The sequence below is a fragment of the Bufo gargarizans genome, chromosome 2, assembly GCF_014858855.1.
Source record: "Bufo gargarizans isolate SCDJY-AF-19 chromosome 2, ASM1485885v1, whole genome shotgun sequence".
NCBI lineage: Eukaryota > Metazoa > Chordata > Amphibia > Anura > Bufonidae > Bufo > Bufo gargarizans.
In genome coordinates, this window is record NC_058081.1 from 18,225,925 (window position 1) to 18,245,497 (window position 19,573).

Sequence of the window (19,573 nt, forward strand, 5' to 3'; positions counted from 1 at the left end):
TCAGGGATCTGTTCTGGGACCCATATTGTTTAATATCTTTATCAGCAAAATTTCAGAAGGCCTCGATGGTAAGGTGTGTCTTTTTGCTGATGACGCAAAGATTTGTAACAGGGTTGATGTTCCTGGAGGGATACACCAAATGGAAAAGGATTTAGCAAAACTAGAGGAATGGTCAAAAATCTGACAACTAAAATTTAATGTTGATAAGTGCAAGATAATGCACCTGGGGCAAAAACAAAACAAAAACAAGAGCAGAATATAAAATCAGTGATACAGTCCTAACCTCAGTATCTGAGGAAAGGGATTTAGGGGTCATTATTTCAGAAGACTTTAAAGATAGACAGACAATGTCATAGAGCAGCAGGAAATGCTAGCAGAATGCTGGGGTGTATAGGGAGAGGCATTACCAGTAGAAAGAGGGAGGTGCTCATGCCACTCTACAGAGCACTAGTACTGGAGACCATATCTCCAGAAGGATATTGATACTTTGGAGAGAGTTCAGAGAAGAGCTACTAAACTAGTACATGGATTGCAGGATAAAACTTACCAGTAAAGATTAAAGGACCTTAACATGTATAGCTTGGAAGAAAGACGAGACCGAGGGGATATGATAGAAACTTTTAAATACATAAAGAGAATCAACTCGGTAAAAGAGGAAAGGATATTTAAAAGAAGAAAAACTGCTACAAGAGGACATAGTTTTAAATTAGAGGGGCAAAGGTTTAAAAGTAATATCAGGAAGTATTACTTTACTGAGAGAGTAGTGGATGCATGGAATAGCCTTCCTGCAGAAGTGGCAGCTGCATATCAGTGAAGGAGTTTAAGCATGCATGGGATAGGCATAAGGCCATTCTCCATATAAGATTGGGCCAGGGGCTATCCATAGGATTCAGATATATTGGGCAGACTAGATGGGCCAAATGGTTCTTATCGGCCGACACATTCTATGTTTCTATGTTTCTATCATCACAGGTCCTTTAGCTTTCTCCACTGATGATAGGGATAATATTCTGGAGCTGGACAATAATTAATGTGATTAGGGGCTGGGGTATTTGGAAATGAAACTAGCATCTGCCAATCGACTGAGGTTCTTACCCTTTTTGGCTCTCAACCCCTGTGCTATTAATCCTGAAGTTCTTACTCTTTTTTGGCTCTCAACCCCTGTGCTATTAATCCTTTTTCTGATTCCTAATTGATGATGATCTTGATTCTTGGCATTGGTCTTGTTATTAGAGATTGCTCCTGCCTTGTCATTTAGATTGTTCGCTTGATACCTATTGTTCTACTCCTTACACTGACCCTTGGCCTAATTCTTGACTACTGCTATATTACCCATACTGCTGCCAGACCACAACTTGGGCATGTTCCACAACTTTGCGCCAATTGGATTAAGGCTTTGGATTTTTTTAAAAACATATCTTCAGTATGTGGCTATAACATGGGGAAATCATTAAAATAGTCAAGAACGTCAGGTGCTAAAAAATATATTTCAAGTTTGGCCAACATTTTGTTGTGGAGGTGGTCCTTTCCCACTGCCGATCCTCTTATGCTACTGGGCACTGGTGCCTCCTTGCTCACCTGCTCCATAGCTGCAGGGCTTCTGCGGTTGAGTCTTGCTGATGTCTAACTTTTCCTGCCCGGTAGTCCTGACTGCCGGGGTAGCGTTACTCCTTTCACGCATTCTGAGGCATGCTTTCTCTCTCTGCCCATAAGGCATGCAGACACACTTTCTCCGGTTCTTAAAGGGCCAGTGTTTGCATGGTAATCTTCTACAGCCAATGACTGGTTACTCTAAGGTACTTTAGCTATCTTCCACTGTGGGAAGGTGACCGAGCTAGTTGCTAGTTTCCTGCTAAAGTGTGCTATGTTTGTTTCCCTGTTCTGTATACCTGACCTCCACCTATTCTCTGTTCTGACCCTGAGCTCACCCACCCTGATCTAATCCTGGTTATTGGATTGCACATACTCTGCCTGCCCTGACCTCAGCTTGTCCCTGACTATAGTTGTTGCCTGACCTCTAGGTGCCCTGCACCTGAACCCTGTTAGATAGCAGTCACTTGAACTAAGGCTACTCCAAGTAGCAGCCTGGTGGTTCCCACACAGTGAAGTCCAGATCCCTGTATAGGTTTAAAGGTTAAATACCTAGGGCGCCACTTAGATAACACCCTTAAGCCTCATTCACACGTCGGTGTTTTCCCATCAGTGATTGTGAGCCAAAACCAGGATTGGAGCCTCCACAGACATAAGGTATAAGGGAAAGATCTGCACCTGTCCTGTATTTAGAGCCGCACATGGTTTTGGCTCAAAATCACTGATGGAAATCACTGACCGAACACTGACGTGTGAATGAGGCTTTAGGAGTAGCCCCAAGCCAAATCTGTTCAAGTGACAGTGTATCCACAAACGTTTGATGTCCAGCTTAGCAAGTGTGGTACTGAACCAGCACTAGGAAGATGGCCCATTATGATTTTCCCTACAGGCCCCTCTTCTCCATGAAAACTCCTGGTGGCAAGAGTGAAGAATCTCAATATCTTTGGCTATTTGTTTATGATTTTATTGATCATGTTGTTTTTTTCTGACGTAATCCAAATCACAGCCGACAAACAAAGTAATATTCAGAAAGGTACGTTCAAATTATCTTTTCCAACCATTATTATGATTCCCGTCTAATGAGGATTGCCAGATTATGTACAATTAAAACCTCTGCCCCTGAGGCTACAGCAGTCAATTACAAGCAAGTTGTGAATCAATATATATTGCTCGACACAAAGGGCACATGAGAGTCCACGACCTGCAAAGACCAGACTTCAACTCACTCTGCAAGTAAGACGAATCGAGAGCTGGTGAGACTGTATTATATCTGACTATAAAATAACCTGAAATACACATAGGTAGTATAGTAACGCATGATGATTCTTATAGTGAGGGATATTTATAGTCTATAAAAGCCACAATTATAATTAGGCTGCACATGAAATGTAGAATATTCATTGGTAGGACACACAAGAGGCTTCAGCACTCTGCAGACATGACTGTATGGGCTATAAATGCTATAATCCCTACATAAAAGAGGCACTTCACAAATATCTTGCTCAAGCTAAATACTCAAAATGACCTTTCATAGATAGAATCCTATAAGCAGCCACAGCATGCACACAGCGGCGCGATTGTTTTGTTTTATAGGATCTGCTGACTTCTTTTTTATCATTATACATTTCTGCAGGTAGTTATTTTTACCTTAGTATTATTATTATTATTTATTATTAAAGTGCCATTCATCCCCTGGCGCTGTACATATGATAAGCGGTGCACATACATAATACAGACAATTGCACTAAGCATGAACAAGACGAGTTACAAACTGGTACAGAAGGAGAGAGGGCACCGCCCGTGAGGGCTTACAATCTACATTGGAAGAAGGACACAGTAGGTGCGGGTGAAGCGGTCATGGCGGTATAGAGGCAGCAGGGTCGCTGGTTGTAGGCTTGTCTGAAGAGGCAGGCTTTAAGATTTCTTTTGAAGGATTCCACTGTAGGTGAGAGTCTGATATGTTGGGGTAGCGAGTTCCAGAGTCCGGGGGCTGCACGGGAGAAATCTTGGAGGCGATTGTGGTAATTGTAGTATTGTATATTTTATCCTGTTTGTAACCGTTCATACGCCTTTTACGACAGTCATAAACGGCTTTAACTTCTTAAGAAAAACATTTTTTTTCTTTTTGTATTTTTATTTCCTCACTGCTTTCCATTCACATAGTCCTAAAGGGGCATATTTTTTTTGCAGGTGAAGTCTTATTGTTTTACTAGAACCATTCAATCTACTATATCTTGTATTGGAAAAAGGGCTGAAATTGAAAAACAAAAAACACAATTCGGCCACAGTTTTTTTGGCTTTTGTTATTACGGTGTTGACCATGCTAAAAAAAAATATGACATTACTTTTTTATTCTGCAGCTCTTTATAATGTTTTTTATTATGTTTTAATACTCGTAGAAAAAAATTTGAAACCTTTCAAAACATTAAAATTTTAAGCCATAACTTTATAGTACATCCTAATGCAGAGGTGGTTCAGGGCTTGCTTTTCGAAGGGCAAGATGCATTTTTTGTTGGTACCATTTTGGGGTTCATATGACTTTTTATTACATTTTTTAAGAGGGAACAAAGTGAGCAAAAAACTGTGAATCACATATTTTTATTCCTATTGCAGGAAAAATATTAATAATTTTTATTTTTAGTAGTTTTTATTTGTAAAATTTGGAAAGAAGGTGATTTCAATTTAGTATTTTTGTTTCATATATATATATATATATATATTTTTTTTTTTATTCATTATTTTTTTATTTACTGGTATTTTTAGTCCTCTGAGGTGACTTGAGCATGTGATCTTTTTATACCATAGACTGCAATAGAATACTATGCCAGTCTATGGGATTTTTACTGGCTGTCATGATTAGCTTACGATGACTGGCCTGGGATCCTTCACAAGACCCCAGGCTGTCATATCAATGGGGGACAGAGGGAGCCTGCTCAGATGGTGGAGTCGTTATAGAGGGATTAAATGACTGGGATTGAAATTATCTCGGATCCTGATCTTTGCAGCTGGGTAACTGCTGTATTATAGAGCAAGCTCAGCTAATGAGCCCACCCATACATTCCCTGCACACAAATGCATTCTGAGGATAAACCTACACATATGCTTTTTTAAGGTTCTGCAGGTTTCACCTGGCACTGATATCTTGTGCCGGATGAAGCATGTGACCATCGTTATAATAACTGCTGGCCCCTGTCCGAAGGGCTGAGATCGGAAAAAGCTCAAATCCATCTATTTAACCCCTTAGATCCAGAGGCCAGTAGAAACTGTAGCATTTGAGTGGTTTTAGAGGGAGGGGGCTCCCTCTGCCAACCCCCTCTCCCCCCCCCCCCACTAATGTGACTGAAGGGTGCCAATGGCTTTGCATAATAGCTGGGGGTCTTACTGAAAGCCCCCATGGTTTTCCTTCTGAAATATGAGATAGATAGATAAATAGATAGAAAGATAGATAGATCATAGATAGATAGATAGATACTATAGAGAGATAGATATGAGATAAATAATAGATAAATGGAGACAATAGTTAACAGTGTACATTCTTAGAATGATGATGTTCTATTAAGCTCCTAATTTTGACTTTTTCAGATACAGACTACTTGTTCAAGGTCTTCTTCTCGGCATGTTGCTGGGGTTGTATTTTTTCAATCTCTTGGCTTTGGTTTCATTTGGACAATCTCTTCCATGTAGTCTTCCTGACAAACGAGAGACGGCATTTGTACGGAATGGAGATCTTATTATTGGAGGACATTTCGCAATGCACACTTCCTACAAACAGTCCCCCTACTCATTTACAACGAAAGAACGTCAGATTACCTGCGATTCGTGAGTGTTTAGTGTATTGTTTCTGAACTAAGCACACACGAAATCTACTAAATTATCTGTCTTTTGTAGCCTTTTCCAGTTTTGTTCATCCATCTTTGTTCTGAGATCTTCTGAAAGGTGTATACATCAAGGGATGGTTCACACTAATAAAACATATAAATGTTCTCCTCTTATCTTGCAGATTCAGCACTGTATCCTATACGTGGCTTCAAGCAATGGTTTATGCAATTGAGGAGATCAATGCTAATGATCTTCTGCTCCCTAACATCACTTTGGGCTTCCAGTTGTTTGATAACTGTGCACACTTATCCCGTGCTCTTTTGGAGACATTTATTGCCCTGACAGGAGAAGACAAGGCCATTCCAAATTATCAGTGTCATAAGAAGGTGCCTCTTGCCATCATTGGTGACCCTTTATCACTTTTCTCCATGGCAATGGCTGCTATATTGGGTGTCTATGGATATCCTCAGGTGTGGACCACATGTCAAATCAATAATGCACTCATATATTTAAATCTATTCATTGGATATGGGGTTATGTTTTTGACATAACCAAAGGAAGTTTGAAGGGGGTAAAAGGGAAACTTCCAGATTTGAGTGACTTGCCTATTGTAAGCATGGACATAAGATGCACAGATTATCCATGAAATCTATTTCTTAAATTGTTTTTGGATAGACCTTCATGACTTCTGTTTTTTTTTTGCTAAACCTGGAGCAGGGCCCCCGACTTACCATGTGCCATTTGAAATACTAGTGTCTTCCACTGGCAAATGGCTATTAGGCCTCCCTCAGACATCCTGCCTCAATTTCATCAACTGTACCTTTTTACCCTTTGTAGCTACTCTCCTAGAGAAATTCCTCCATGTTTCCCTTGTATTCGTTCTGATAAATCTCTCTCAATATGAAAATCCAACTTCACTACATCATGAGATTAGTAGTTGAAGCCAATTTTTACTTCGACTCACCTGTGCTAAATAGAAGTTGCTGAACTAAACCTATTGGGTGGTCATGTATTATAAAAATATACACTGATGAGCAAAAAGGTAAATGCTTTGAACTTTTGACTTTCAGGCTCCATATGTCATCATCCACTACAACTTCAATATTGTCATAAGAAGCATCGGCTTGAGTTTACAAAAAGGTGCGAAAAGTGGGCAGTGGAAACAGGTGATTTGGAGCAATGAGACCGAACTCAATAGACTGGGCTCTGATGGGTGCAAATGGGTCTAGGAGAAACAAGGAAAAAGGGGCTAATGGATTAAGAAATTGAAGGAACTGTCAAGTTCGGTGGAGAAAGCCTGATGATATGGGGTTTTTTCACAGCCAAAGGTGTTGGATACTTGACCAGGATCTATAGTGGTCTCAATGCTGAGCTTTATGTGAGTATCCTACAAGACAAGTTACTTTGTACTCTTAAGTACTATGGGTATGAAAAGGACAACATAGTGTTCCAGCAGGACAACGAACCGAAGCATACGTCAAGATTGGCGATTAAATGGTTTAATGACAATGAAGTAGAGGTTCTGGATTGGATGCCATAGTCCCCAGACCTCAACCCAATCGAACACTTGTGGGGAGAGTTGAAGAAAAACCTTTATTAGTACCCAAGTGAGTCAACCAGTATGTACCAACATTGGAAACGTGTAGATGAGACCTGGGAACAGATTTCAGCTGAGGCATGCTTGAATCTGATCGACAGTATGCCCAGAAGGATTCAGGAAGTATTAAAAGCCAAAGGTGGATTTACAAGATACTAACAAAATAATAAAAATCAAAATTTAGAGTTTTAGGAAAAAAACTGTAACAATGCAGTTACATAACAAGAACCTGCATAACTAATCAAATGCTAAATAGTTTCAAGTTCAATTTCTGTATGAGATAGCCAAGATGATTGTCTATAGAATGATGGTAGTCTCATGTTCGAATCTGTAGTGGATGGTGAGCAAAGCCTGAAAGTCAAAAGTTCAAAACATTGTTACCCTTTTGCTAGTAAGTGTATGTCCAAGCTTAGATTTTTTTTTTTTATATTATGGATTGCAACCACAGATTTGCACTTTACTTTTGTCAGTACTCAGTTACCCCAGTTTTAAAAACAGACATAACTGAGATTTAGGGTAAAAAGGATGACTATCTGTTTTTGCATATTTTGATTAATACTGTCCTTATTTTTGTACTATTTTCGTTTCAGGTCAGCTACGCTGCATCCATACACTCATTGAGTGATCGTTTCTTATATCCAACATTTTTTCGTACTGTTCCTAGTGATGACAAACAGTCAAAAGCTTTGGTCAAATTGATCTCTTTTATGGGTTGGAAATGGGTTGGATTGCTATCTCTCAATAATGAATATGGAATTTTAGGGTCACAAATCCTTAAAGAGGAACTGCAGAAGTTGGATGTGTGCATCGCTTACCATGAGACATTTGGGCAAGGGACTTCTTTAGCAAAACTTCAGGCCATATCAAAAACTATCATTCAGTCCTCAGCAAAGGTTATCATCCTGTTCTCCAGGGACCCTGAGATCAACCAGCTGATGGAATTGCTTTTAGAGCGTAAGGATGTGGAGAGAATCTGGCTCGCTAGTAACGGCTGGTCAAACTCACCAATGTTGTCTATATCAAAATACAGTCACCTATTAGCTGGTACTATTGGCTTTATATTACATGAAGTAAATATGCCGGGGTTTAAAGAATATTTACTGAGACTCAGACCATCTGCCTTGCTCCCTCAAGACATTTTCATAGAAAAGTTTTGGGAGCTGGTTCTAGGTTGCCGTTGGCAAAGTGGTGGTTCTAGTGGAGATAATAGGACTCTGTGGTGCACTGGAGAGGAGAAACTGAAATCGTACAAGAACAGCCAGTATGGCTCCTATAACGATGACTTCAGGGGGCAATATTTAGTATACAACGCAGTATACTCAGTAGCTCATGCTGTCCATAATGTAATCTTTCCCTATGCTCTGCATCAGAAGTCCACCACATGTGAAAAATGTAGAGACCTGACCAACATAAAGCCATGGCAGGTAAAGTTTATTTTCAGATTGTATGCTTTTATTTAAAATCAACTTTTTATATGTTTATATTAATAGTGATAATGATGGTAACCCATCTAATTACTCTTGATGACACATTCCTTCCAGTACTCAATAGAATAATGACTGTTGTAAAGCATTCTTTTGTCAATTTCTGTGTGTACTTCAAATTTATTTTTAATATTTTTTATCAATTAACAAAATGCAAAGTGGATGAATAAGAACAATCTAAATCCAATCAATATTTGGTGTAACTATCCTTTGCCTTCAGCATCACTTCTTCTAGGTATACTTGCACAGAATTTTTGAAGGAACTCTGCAGGCCTGTGTTTTCTTGGAATACTAAACATCTCCTGTGGTTGTAGGATTGTTCTAGTTATTCTATCTCTTCATGTAATACAGACTTGATGGCTACCATTTTATCGCTTCCAGGAGAGTTTTAGGTGGCTGCCTAAAACGTTTGCACAGTACTGTATTTGGAGATGAGCACAGGTGAAATTTCACCCATGGAAGTCATAGCTGTGGAAGTCATTTGTTTAACTTGTAATCTTTACCAAATTTAAAAAAACATGGAACCTATCTATTCTCTAGGTTTTCCACCACTTGAAGCATGTCTATTTCAAAAATCGGATGGGAGAAGAGATGTTCTTCGATGCCAATGGAAACCCTCCAACTGACTATGACCTTCTAAACTGGCATAAGAACTCAGATGGTGTTATTTACTTTGAGACAGTGGGTCGGTACAATTTACGCCAAGCTGAAGAAAATGAATTGACTATCAATATCACAACTATCAGGTGGATCACAGGTGGCAGCGAGGTACCATGTCATATTTACTGTTAGAGGACTATGTACATAAGAACACCATAACTTTATAATGTAAAATTTTCTTACTATCTCTAGGTCCCCAGATCAGTATGCAGCGAAAGCTGCTCTCCAGGATTCCGCAAAGCTGCTCAAAAAGGGCAACCGGTGTGTTGTTATGACTGTATTCCTTGTTCAGAGGGTGAAATATCCAACCAAACAGGTATATTCAGATATATGGTCCTTGCCAAACTCAACCAAAGCTCTCAACTGGTGTCTTTAATTAACTAAAACCTAATATCAACCATTTAACCCCCATACAAACCCTTAAGTACCACTTTTGTAGATTATTGTAGAGTATTCTCAATTATTCTAAACCAAGTACCTCAAAGGCTACAATCTGATTTCATTATTTATTTTTTTATTGCTAAATGCACATATTGTGCTGAGGTTATTAGTACTGCATTATCGTAATGGGGCTGATGTGCATCTGCTGTCACTTGAACAGATTTTACTAAGGGCGACTACTAAGAGCGTTTTTTAAGTGGCATACAAGATCCTCACCCTTTAAGCATTATACAGGGATCTAGACTCCACTGCAGTGAACCACCAGTGGATCAGGCGAAACCATAGTCACTCATAGTATGAGGTTAGGGGATTACAAAAAACATGGTAAACAGTTAAAGGCCAGGAAAGGCAGCTCAGGGTCAGAATTGAGAAAGGGCAGTGGTCTGGTCAGGTGGCGAAGGGTCAATGTAAGAAGTCAGTCAGATGTTGGTATATTAAACAGGTAGACGTAAATCACCGGCAGTGATGGGCTGGCTTTAGCGCTGCTCTAGCCAGTAAAACGGCTAGGGCAGCACTAAAGCCCGCCTATCAGAGCCGGTTCACTTCACTGAACCCACTGACTGGCAGAAGCCTCCGCTGTGTGCTATTGTAAACAAAAGAGCCTTTGCCCTGCGCGATTTAGCGCAGCGCAAAGGAGAGCATCAGAGCATGAACTGCTCTGATGCTCAAGTCATGGTGGGTTGCAAAGGTGAAAATAGAGGTTTGTCTGGGTTCAGCTCTAAACCCAGACAACCTCTTTAAGCTGGTCATACACAATTATTGGGTATTGGCCAAACCCATTTTATCTTATGGGATTGGCCGACCATCTAATGTATTTGGTGGTGTTCTGTCCTATACACTTCCCACCAAAGCCTTCTGTTCAACACCTCTTCAATGCAGGCTTAGCAGCCCACCATAAGACAAATCTCCTCATTCTGTCCTTAAAAAAAAAAATACATTTAGTTCCCCCACCTCGAAACTATTCAAATTTGTCTCCAATTATCCCCAACTTGGGGATTTCAGAGAATCAATCAATTTGGACGAAATGCACTCAAAATGGCATCCTTTAGTTTACAGATTGTTTACAGACAGCACAGCAGGACAGGAAAGATGAAGAAGGATCACATAACCCTTGGCAGTGCCCTGACTGGCATTGTTGCCAATGATGCCTTGCAGTCAGCCTCAGCCAATCAGGAGCGATAAAACTGAGTTATGCAATAGGCACTAGTTATGATCCCTCCAAAATTGTCCTTCAAAACATGACATTTATGAGAATAAATGGATCTGTGAGGATTCTCACACAACTCCACTGATGCCAGTAAATAGATCTGCCATTACTGACAGTGGGTACTGGTGATTTATCACTGGCCCAATAATTCCTATGCTGCTGTTTGCCTGCCCATCGTGTCCCATACTGTACTGCTGTCAATGCAGCCTACTGCTGCCCCTGCAGCCACAACTATTACCCCTATGTAGATACACATCTCCTGCCTTGTTCATACTTCATATTGTACAGATACTACTGCCTCTTCCTCCACTACTACCCATACACAGTCACACATTTCCTACTTTGTGCATACTCCATAATGTACTGCTACTAGTGCCCCTTCTTCCACTGTGACTACCCATACACAGTCACACATCTCCTGCCACTTCAATCATGTTCCATACTGTACGGCTACTACTACCCCTGCTGTCACTACTACTATCCCTGTGTAGCTACATATCTCATGCCTTGTCCATACTGTACTGCTAGCACTGCCCCCTCTATCACTCTGACTACCCATACACAGTCACATATCTCCTGCTGTTTCAATCATGTTCCATACTGTACTGCTACTAGTGCCCCTTCCTCCACTATTACCCATACACAGTCACACATCTCCTACCTTGTCCATCATGTTTCATACTGTACTGCTACTACTACCCCTGCTGCCATTACTACTGCCCCTACACAGTCACATATCTTCTGTCTTGTCTATCAGATTCCATACTGAAATGCTACTGCTTCTATTTCTACTGCTACTACTGCCAATACTACTATCCCTATATGGTCACACATCTGCTACCTTGTCCATCATGTTCCATACTGTATTGCTACTACTGCTCCTACTGCCAATACTACTAACTCTATACAGTCACACATCTCGTGCCTTGTCTATCAGATTCCATACTGAAATTCTGCTATTGCTTCCAAAAATTAGATTTTTTTTTATAAAAACAAAAGTATTTGCTTCTTCACTTTCTCAAAACTCAGACACGTTATCACCAGCACATGCATTTGTGGTGTTGCTATTGGTGTAGACAGAATACATATATGTATTTTATTTAACATAACACCAAAACTGTTGTTGGTCCCCAAAAAAGTGATACTTTTTGGACTGCTTGTTGAAAACAAGTCATTGCTTTTTTAGTACCACCATGTGTCTATAAACTATAAACACTATCAGGCTGTGCCCCTTCAAAGAAATAATTTCGGAATCATTTTTTTATTTTAAAAAGCATAAATCCGGGTTTTGTACAGTCCCTGGAGACCTCAGATTGTCCTACATAACTTTTCACAGCAATCTGAGCAGTTTTGTTTCAGGTCAAATTTATTATTTCTTACCCAAAGCGAACCTTTCAATTAATTCATTCAAATGGGACCTGAAATTAATTTCAAGAAATTCATCTCTACCCCACCAATGGTGGCCTAAGCGGTTACCTACTATGTGAGCCCTCATCTCACCTTTTAATTACGATTTTGCAATGAGCGCATCTAAGCAAACAAGTGATCAACTCTTATTATTGTTATTAGAGATGAGCGAATTTTTGAAAAGTTTGATTCGGCCGACTTCGTCATGCAGCGCATTTTTTGTAAGTAGCGGGTGCAATGACAGGGAGCTGCGACAGCGCTGCCCCCTTCATTGTACCCCTCAGATGTTGCGTTAATACATGATTGCGGCATGAGTGTAAAAACTGTGTAAAATTAACAGAATTCATTTTTTTAATCAAACTTACCGCCTCCATTAGCTCACAACGGGCCGGTTGCCACCATCTTGCTTGAAGATCTGGCACGAAATCTTGTGTGGCAGGAGAGTACGTCATCGTGCCGGCCGGCCTGGTGATGTCATACGTCACTGCGCATGAAATTTCGGCCGAGATATTTCATCAAGATATTTAATCGTGGGATTCCATTCGCTCATCTCTATTTATTATATTCAGACCAAGAACAGAGAAGCTTTTCTCAAATCAAACTTGAATTTCATAAATTAGAGTTATTTAGTATAGAGCCAAAACTAGAAGAGGGATGATCCAATAACTGTGTATAAATACATCAAGGGTAAGTACAGAGATCTCCGTGCCAAAGGAACATCCCCTTCATCTAGAGAAAAGAAAGCTTCTACTACTACATGGAAGGGCATTCTTTACTGTGAGACTATGGAGCTCTCTACCAGAGGAGCTTGTGATGGTGGACTCAATGAGTCCAAGAGGGACCTGGATGTCTGGAGAAGGGTTTTATATTCAGCCAGATTTGGAGTCAGTAAATAATTTTTCCCCTACAATGAAGAAATCTGCTTCTTCCTTATGAAGGTTTTTTGCTTTCCTCTCTACCAATGGTGCAGGATAATAGGCTGAACTGGATGGATGTAAGTCTATATTTTAACGTTATTATGTCTTTATATTTTATCTCTTAGATTCAAGCAACTGTTTTCCATGTGCTGCTGACATGTGGCCCAATGCTAACAACACCATGTGCCTTTATAAAGAAGTAGAGTTTCTGTCGTACTGGGAACCACTTGGAGTCGCCTTAACTTCTACTGTTATTTTATGCTCCTTCATCACCCTTTCTGTCTTGTGTATATTCGTCAAATACAAAGACACTGCCATTGTCAAAGCCAATAACAGTAATCTCACCTACTGCCTCCTTATCTCCTTGTCCTTAAGTTTCCTCTGCTCTCTACTATTTATTGGAGAACCTAAAATATTAACATGTCTCTTGCGTCAAACAGCTTTTGGAGTAATCTTTGTCGTTTGTGTTTCATGCATATTTGCTAAAACTCTGATGGTTATCATAGCTTTCCGGGCAACTAAACCTGGAAGCAATATGAGAAAGTGGCTAGGACCAAAAATCCCTGCTGTAGTCATTGTAATCTGTACCTGCATGCAGATTTTCATTTGTATGTTCTGGATTTTGCATTGCCCTCCATTTCCAGAGAAGAACCTTAAGATAAAGGCTGGAGTCATCATCTTTCAATGCAATGAATGTTTAGATGTTTTATTGTGGGCCATGCTTGGGTACATGGGACTTCTTGCTTGTATCAGTTTCATAGTTGCATTTCTGGCCAGGAACTTACCAGATAGTTTCAACGAAGCCAAGTGGATTACTTTTTCCATGTTGATCTTCTTGAGTGTCTGGATCTCTTTTGTCCCAGCCTATCTCAGCACTCAGGGAAAGTTCATGGTGGTTGTTGAAGTGTTTGGAATAATTTCCTCCAGTGCTGGGATCTTAAGTTGCTTTTTTTTCCCAAAGTGTTATATTATATTATTTCACCCTGATCTTAACACCCGTGAGAGCCTCCTGGGAAAAAGCACCACTCAGAAGACAAAGACCTAGATCTCATAGTATATGTGTGGCGGGCTGCCCCCCAGGGGCAATTGGGTCCTAGGGTTTAGGAATGCTGAGTGGCATGTTGCGGCCCTAATACTTTCTGTCATATTGTTCCTACCTGGACTCTGTTACTCCCAGGGTTAGGCTCCATAGCAACAAAGGAGATGTACTTGGTGGCGTAAGTAGAGTCCACACTTGGTGAAATTTAACGGCTTTACTTAAATAAATTTGAAATAAACTTGTGTTATCCTAACAATACTTGATCTTTCTCTTGGCTCCAGCAGGAGCTGGTGAACTTAAATACTTTGCTTTATCGCTCTGCTGCTTTGCTAATCTCTGGCTTCAGTCTGTTTCCTATCAGCTTCAGTTGCTGTTTCTTATGAGAGTGAGGTATCCTGTAACCCCTTTTGCTGAGTATGGTGTCTTTGGCACCATTTTACCTCTCAGGGGTACTAAGTCCATATATATATATATATATATATATATATATATCAGGAGTATACTGCTCTCTGAGCTACTTTTTGAAAGATGCTGCAGCAGTGAAGGTAAAATACTCCCTTCCAACACCATGCTGTTTCACTCTGTTGCTCCAGCTCTTAACTCCTCAACTCTCGACTAACTATAGCTTCCTGCAATCCCAGGCACATCACATGTAATACAATAATAGATTAGTTTAACAATTTTATTAAGGCACAGTGTCAGATGATCTGGAATTAAATACACAGCTGAAATACTTTGCCAGCCATTAGAGACAGTAACTAGGCATAGGAGTGGTAGTGCTCACTCTGGGGTACTACATACACCCTACTCAAAACAAAGCCACCCTTAGCTTGTGCTAAGGGCTGTGATGGCTAACAACAGCTGGAGTGCTGGAGGTTAGCCATCACATGGTTAGGGTATGCCCCAGGGTTCCATTTTTTAATTAGAGTGCTGCTTCATATTGCTTTCTGTGCTTTCCTGCTTAACTCACATATTTTTGGCAGCAGGTTTCACCTTTAAAGTATTAAGGCACTGGTGCTGCTTGTAGCAATGGTGCTGCTTGGGACTTTATGTCATGGTCCTTCCTGTGTAGCAACAGCGCAGGACATTCTGGCTCCTTCCCCTTCCGAGTCTGTGGAGAGAAAATGGTTAACAACATATGCAAACACAGCACAATTCATAGGCTTTCTAAACTAACACAGAGCAAAATGACCATTTTATACTTTTGAGTCCTCAGAGGCAGTCCACAAGATCAATGGAGAAGGGGTAGCTAATTACCTAGCTAACAGTACTATTTAACCAAAGTCCAGTCAAAAAGTGCATAAAAAATCACATTATTCTTCTAATCAACAAGAGTCCATACAATAGGCTAAAGTGCCTAAACATTGCGAAAACTTTAGTGCAAAGATTTCACAGCTGAGGTCACAAAGAGGTCAAGTACTAAAATCAATTTTTTATTTTTTTATTTGGTTGAGCGTTCGAATAAAATTTTTGAAAACTTCCTTCATCTCTAGTATTTACTTTAAAGCAGTGCTGTCGCCCAGATAAAAAATCACAAAGAGTCTATACAATGCTGCCACTACTACTACCCCTATGTAGCTACATATGTCCTGCCTTGTCCATACTCCATACTGTACTGCTAGCACTGCCCCCTCTTTCACTGTGTCTACTCATACACAGTCACATATCTCTTGCCATTTCAATCATGTTTCATACAGTTTTGCTACTAGCGCCCCTTCCTCCACTATTACCCATACGCAGTCACACATCTCCTACCTTGTCCATCATGTTCCATACTGTATTGCTACTACTACCCCTGCTGCCACTACTACTGCCCCTACACAGTCACATATCTCCTGTCTTATCTATCATCTTCCATACCATACTTCTACTGCTACTACTGCCAATACTACTGTCCCTACATAGTCACACCTCTCCTGCCTTGTCCATCATGTTCCATACTGTATTGCTCGTACTGCCAATACTACTACTGTAACTCTACACAGTCACACATCTCCTGCCTTGTCTATCAGATTCCATACTGAAATGCTGCTGTTGCTCATAAAAATTTGAATTTCTTTTCATAAAAACAAAAGTTGTTGCTTCTTCACTTTCTCAAAACTCAGACACGTTATCACCAGCACATGCATTTGTGGTGTTGCTATTGGTGTAGACAGAATACATATATGTATTTTATTTAACATAACACCAAAACTGTTGATTGTCCCCAAAATAGGGATAATTTTTGGACTGCTTGTTGAAAACAAGTCATTGCTTTTTTAGTACCACCTTGTGTCTATAAATTATAAACACCATCAGGCTGTGCCCCTTCAAATAAATAATTTTGGAATTATTTTTTAATTTTAAAAAGCATAAATCTGGGTTTTATACAGTTCCTGGAGACCTCAGATTGTCCTACATAACTTTGCACAGCAATCTGAGCAGTTTCGTTTCAGGTCAAATTTATTATTTCTTACCCAAAGCGAACCTTTCAATTAATTCATTCAAATGGGACCTGAAATTAATTTCAAGAAATTCATCTCTACCCCACCAATGGTGGCCTAAACGGTTACCTACTATGTGAGCCCTCATCTCACCTTTTGATTACGATTTTGCAATGAGCGCATCTAAGCAAACAAGTGACCAACTCTCATTATTGTTATTAGAGATGAGCATTTTTTTTTTCTTTTTTAAGATTAATTCGGCTGACTTTGTCATGAAGCAAATTTTTTCTAAGGAGGAGTAGAACCAGTCTACTATCATTAGCTCCAATGAGGGCTAAGCCTTTCTAATAAATAGCTAAACTCCTATATTTTTGGCAGCAGGGTTACCCTTTAAAGTATTAAGGCACTGGTGCTGCTTGTAGCAATGGTACTGCTTACAGCAATGGTACTGCTTGGGACTCTATGTCATGGTCCTTCCTGTGTAGCAAAAGCACATAAAATTCTGGCTCCTTCCCCTCACAAGTCTGTGGAGAGAAAACGGTTAACAGCATATGCAAACACAGCACAATATACTATTTCATACTTTTTAATCCTCAGAGGCAGTCCACAAGAGCAATGGAGAAGGGGTAAGGGGTATCTAATTACGTATCTAACAGTACTACAGGGAGTGCAGAATTATTAGGCAAATTAGTATTTTGACCACATCATCCTCTTTATGCATGTTGTCTTACTCCAAGCTGTATAGGCTCGAAAGCCTACTACCAATTAAGCATATTAGGTGATGTGCATCTCTGTAATGAGAAGGGGTGTGGTCTAATGACATCAACACCCTATATCAGGTGTGCATAATTATTAGGCAACTTCCTTTCCTTTGGCAAAATGGGTCAAAAGAAGGACTTGACAGGCTCAGAAAAGTCAAAAATAGTGAGATATCTTGCAGAGGGATGCAGCACTCTTAAAATTGCAAAGCTTCTGAAGCGTGATCATCGAACAATCAAGCGTTTCATTCAAAATAGTCAACAGGGTCGCAAGAAGCGTGTGGAAAAACCAAGGCGCAAAATAACTGCCCATGAACTGAGAAAAGTCAAGCGTGCAGCTGCCAAGATGCCACTTGCCACCAGTTTGGCCATATTTCAGAGCTGCAACATCACTGGAGTGCCCAAAAGCACAAGGTGTGCAATAAGACATGGCCAAGGTAAGAAAGGCTGAAAGATGACCACCACTGAACAAGACACACAAGCTGAAACGTCAAGACTGGGCCAAGAAATATCTCAAGACTGATTTTTCTAAGGTTTTATGGACTGATGAAATGAGAGTGAGTCTTGATGGGCCAGATGGATGGGCCCGTGGCTGGATTGGTAAAGGGCAGAGAGATCCAGTCCGACTCAGACGCCAGCAAGGTGGAGGTGGAGTACTGGTTTGGGCTGGTATCATCAAAGATGAGCTTGTGGGGCCTTTTCGGGTTGAGGATGGAGTCAAGCTCAACTCCCAGTCCTACTGCCAGTTTCTGGAAGACACCTTCTTCAAGCAGTGGTACAGGAAGAAGTCTGCATCCTTCAAGAAAAACATGATTTTCATGCAGGACAATGCTCCATCACACGCGTCCAAGTACTCCACAGCGTGGCTGGCAAGAAAGGGTATAAAAGAAGAAAATCTAATGACATGGCCTCCTTGTTCACCTGATCTGAACCCCATTGAGAACCTGTGGTCCATCATCAAATGTGAGATTTACAAGGAGGGAAAACAGTACACCTCTCTGAACAGTGTCTGGGAGGCTGTGGTTGCTGCTGCACGCAATGTTGATGGTGATCAAAACACTGACAGAATCCATGGATGGCAGGCTTTTGAGTGTCCTTGCAAAGAAAGGTGGCTATATTGGTCACTGATTTGTTTTTGTTTTGTTTTTGAATGTCAGAAATGTATATTTGTGAATGTTGAGATGTTATATTGGTTTCACTGGTAAAAATAAATAATTGAAATGGGTATATATTTGTTTTTTGTTAAGTTGCCTAATAATTATGCACAGTAATAGTCACCTGCAACACAGATATCCCCCTAAAATAGCTAAAACTAAAAACTACTTCCAAAAATATTCAGCTTTGATATTAATGAGTTTTTTGGGTTCATTGAGAACATGGTTGTTGTTCAATAATAAAATTAATCCTCAAAAATACAACTTGCCTAATAATTCTGCACTCCCTGTATTTCACCAAAGTCCGTTCAAAAAGTGCATCAAAAGTTACATTATTGTTCTAATCAAAATAGGCTAAAGTGCCTAAACATTGCGAAGACTTCAGTGCAAAGATCTCCCAGTTGAGGTCACAAAGAGGTCAAGTTAGGGTTGATGACAGTGATTTAAATGATACCTGTCTTATGTGTATCAGTGGTATTGTTACGGAGAAAAAATAACTTTTTAAATTATGCACATGAACTATCGTGCACCAGGAGGAGGGTTTATGCAGTTGGAGCACAGCTCCAGCGATGCCACTGGTGCTCCATAATGATGCACCTCTGCTTTTCTTCACGCCCCCCTGCCTTTAGATTGAAGGCACCAAACCGCACTCATGGGGATGAAGCGGAATATGTTTTGTGCATGCTCCATTCTGGACATGAGTGCTGTCTAGTGCTGTCAATCTAAAGGCGGGAAGGGGGAGGCTTGATGAAAAGCAGAGGGGCGTCATTATGGAGCATGGAGTGGTGCTTAAACCACATAAGCCCGTCTCCTAATGCTGAATAGTTCATTTGCATAATGTAAAAAGTTCATTTTTCTCCATAACGATACCACCGACAGACATAAGACAGGTATCATTTTAATCAGCGTCATCAACTGTAGCACGTTATATGCCTGGTAGGGTAGGGTTGATAAGAGTGACAGAGCCACTTTAAATGAGCGCTCAACTGCCTGACAATCTTGACTACTGCCATAGTTTGACGGGGTCATCTGCATTGTCTTCATCATCATCCTCCAGCTCCACATGCTCCTCCTGGT

The 19,573-nt window shown here is 40.4% G+C and overlaps 1 protein-coding gene across 1 annotated transcript in view; it reads left to right on the top strand.

Annotated features, from left to right (window-relative positions):
• Positions 1-14,167, top strand: part of LOC122925486 (extracellular calcium-sensing receptor-like) — a 115,971-nt gene extending 101,804 nt beyond the window's left edge. Inside the window, exons 3-7 of the mRNA XM_044276842.1 lie at positions 5,591-5,879; positions 7,597-8,430; positions 9,031-9,258; positions 9,343-9,466; positions 13,248-14,167. Coding sequence (XP_044132777.1) covers positions 5,625-5,879; positions 7,597-8,430; positions 9,031-9,258; positions 9,343-9,466; positions 13,248-14,167 — 2,361 coding nt within the window. The 5' untranslated portion in view covers positions 5,591-5,624. The remainder of the gene's footprint in view (positions 1-5,590; positions 5,880-7,596; positions 8,431-9,030; positions 9,259-9,342; positions 9,467-13,247) is intronic.
• Positions 14,168-19,573: the final 5,406 nt, after the last annotated feature.